We start from the raw sequence: 1771 nt of genomic DNA on the forward strand, positions 1-1771 counted from the left end.
GAAGATCCGCCCCCCTGAAGTCCTAGACCGCCAGCACCAAATTGAGATGATGCCGCTTGAGCGGACGAACCTCCGGCTTGAAAACTAGGGAAGCCCCCACCTCCTAAGAATGGTGAGCCGCCCGCACCACCGCTAAAACCGGCGCCGAAGTTAAAGGATGCGCTGAAAGCTCCATTAGCTCCGAATCCTACGCCGGGAGCACCAAAACCTGTCTGAGGCACAGCGGCGCTACGAGCTGCTCCAGCTGCTGCGCCACCGCTGTGAGACAGGATTAAAAATCTGTTAGTAATCCAAATGCCCATGGTGTCCGAGACTCTGGTAGTGGTAGGTAAAATAAATGCTATTTTTAAAGGGACGCCAGAAAAACAAAAGAAAAGAACCGCTTATATTGTTTCCCTTATCTGAAGGCTCCGACAGCGCAATCTACATCGGTCGCACTACTTTATTCCAAACTCCACGCGAAAAAAATGCGTTCGCTGTGGCAACTAACGCTTGTCTCTGACAACCAATTCTTAGGTCCCACGGCGAATTTCTTGGCTTTCATACCAAATTAGCCAATCTATTCGCTCTGACAGCTAACCTTTTTTTTCCGTGTGCTCTTTTTTTTTGCGAACTCACCTGGCAGTATTCGGCACGCCGACCACTGGCTCCCTCTTCGTCCGCAAGTGTTTGTCGGGTGTTGGAACGCGGAGACCTAGACAGAGACGACCGTGTTCGTAAATGTACCACCAGACGTGTGCAAATGGCGTTTTGACTTGTACTAACCGCGCAATAGCGATAACAACAAACTAGGCATTAAAACGCCGGAATAACAGAATACGCAAAAACAAGGTTCATATAACGAACAACTCGTACCGCTCGATGGAACGGCCCTTTCTCACCTGGTTCGGCCCCCGCGGGTGGGGCCCCCACCGCGGACGCAACTAGCAAGAGCGCGATAGCAGTTAAGCCTCTCATCGTACTGAGCGGGCACCCCAAGCGGTCGAGCTTTTGTAGCTCCCGCCTCCCCTCCCGGCCCTGTGTGGTATACCCCCGGGTGTGTATAGGCGTGTGTCGTGCAAAAAATGTACCATATTTCCATATTTTTACTCTTTCTTATGGACCATTCTGATTTTAATTTGAAGCTTCTAACTCCTTAGTAAACTGTCTAATGTTCGTTTTCCCGTCGCCGTACGGTGTGGCATCCGATCTTCTTCAGGTGGTCAGGGTTGGCCCCTTATCTAAGTGTGAGCGTGAGCTCCGAGAGTGGACGCTTTGGTCCGCCGGAGCCTAAAGGTACACTAGCCCGTCGAAAGACGTTACTGTCTCCCGATCTCGACAAGCATAGGGTAGGAGGAGGGGAAGCGGGAGGGGTGCCCGGCACGCAGCCAGCGCACAAGTACAAGTCATTACAGAGATTGTAAAAAGAAGGAACAAAAAAGAACCACTATGACACTATGCTAGCCTATTTTGGCTTGTTCAGAAAGGTGCTTCCGGTTAGCTCTCTTACTTAGACCCATGGCTGCTGTCTGCGCACCTCACCGATTCTAGCTCGGCGACATTTTGTGGTCCCATCTATCGGCGGGCTAGACTACTTTTACGTTTTTGCGAGGCCAAGTTGCAATTTACAAACTGATTTAGGAGCCCTGCGGAAATAACTTACAAGTGAACTGCCCGTAGTATCCCACTCTCTACCTATCTCACTCACTCACTCACTCACTCACTCACTCACTCACTCACTCACTCACTCACTCACTCACTCACTCACTCACTCACTCACTCACTCACTCAC

The 1771-nt window shown here is 50.8% G+C and overlaps 1 protein-coding gene across 1 annotated transcript in view; it reads right to left on the reverse strand.

Annotated features, from left to right (window-relative positions):
* Positions 1 to 302, reverse strand: part of LOC127748892 (uncharacterized) — a 6756-nt gene extending 6454 nt beyond the window's left edge. Inside the window, exon 1 of the mRNA XM_052264314.1 lies at positions 71 to 302. Coding sequence (XP_052120274.1) covers positions 71 to 302 — 232 coding nt within the window. The remainder of the gene's footprint in view (positions 1 to 70) is intronic.
* Positions 303 to 1771: the final 1469 nt, after the last annotated feature.

Source organism: Frankliniella occidentalis, unplaced genomic scaffold (assembly GCF_000697945.3).
Source record: "Frankliniella occidentalis isolate FOCC.00 unplaced genomic scaffold, Focc_3.1 Scaffold18, whole genome shotgun sequence".
Classification (NCBI taxonomy): Eukaryota; Metazoa; Arthropoda; class Insecta; order Thysanoptera; family Thripidae; genus Frankliniella; species Frankliniella occidentalis.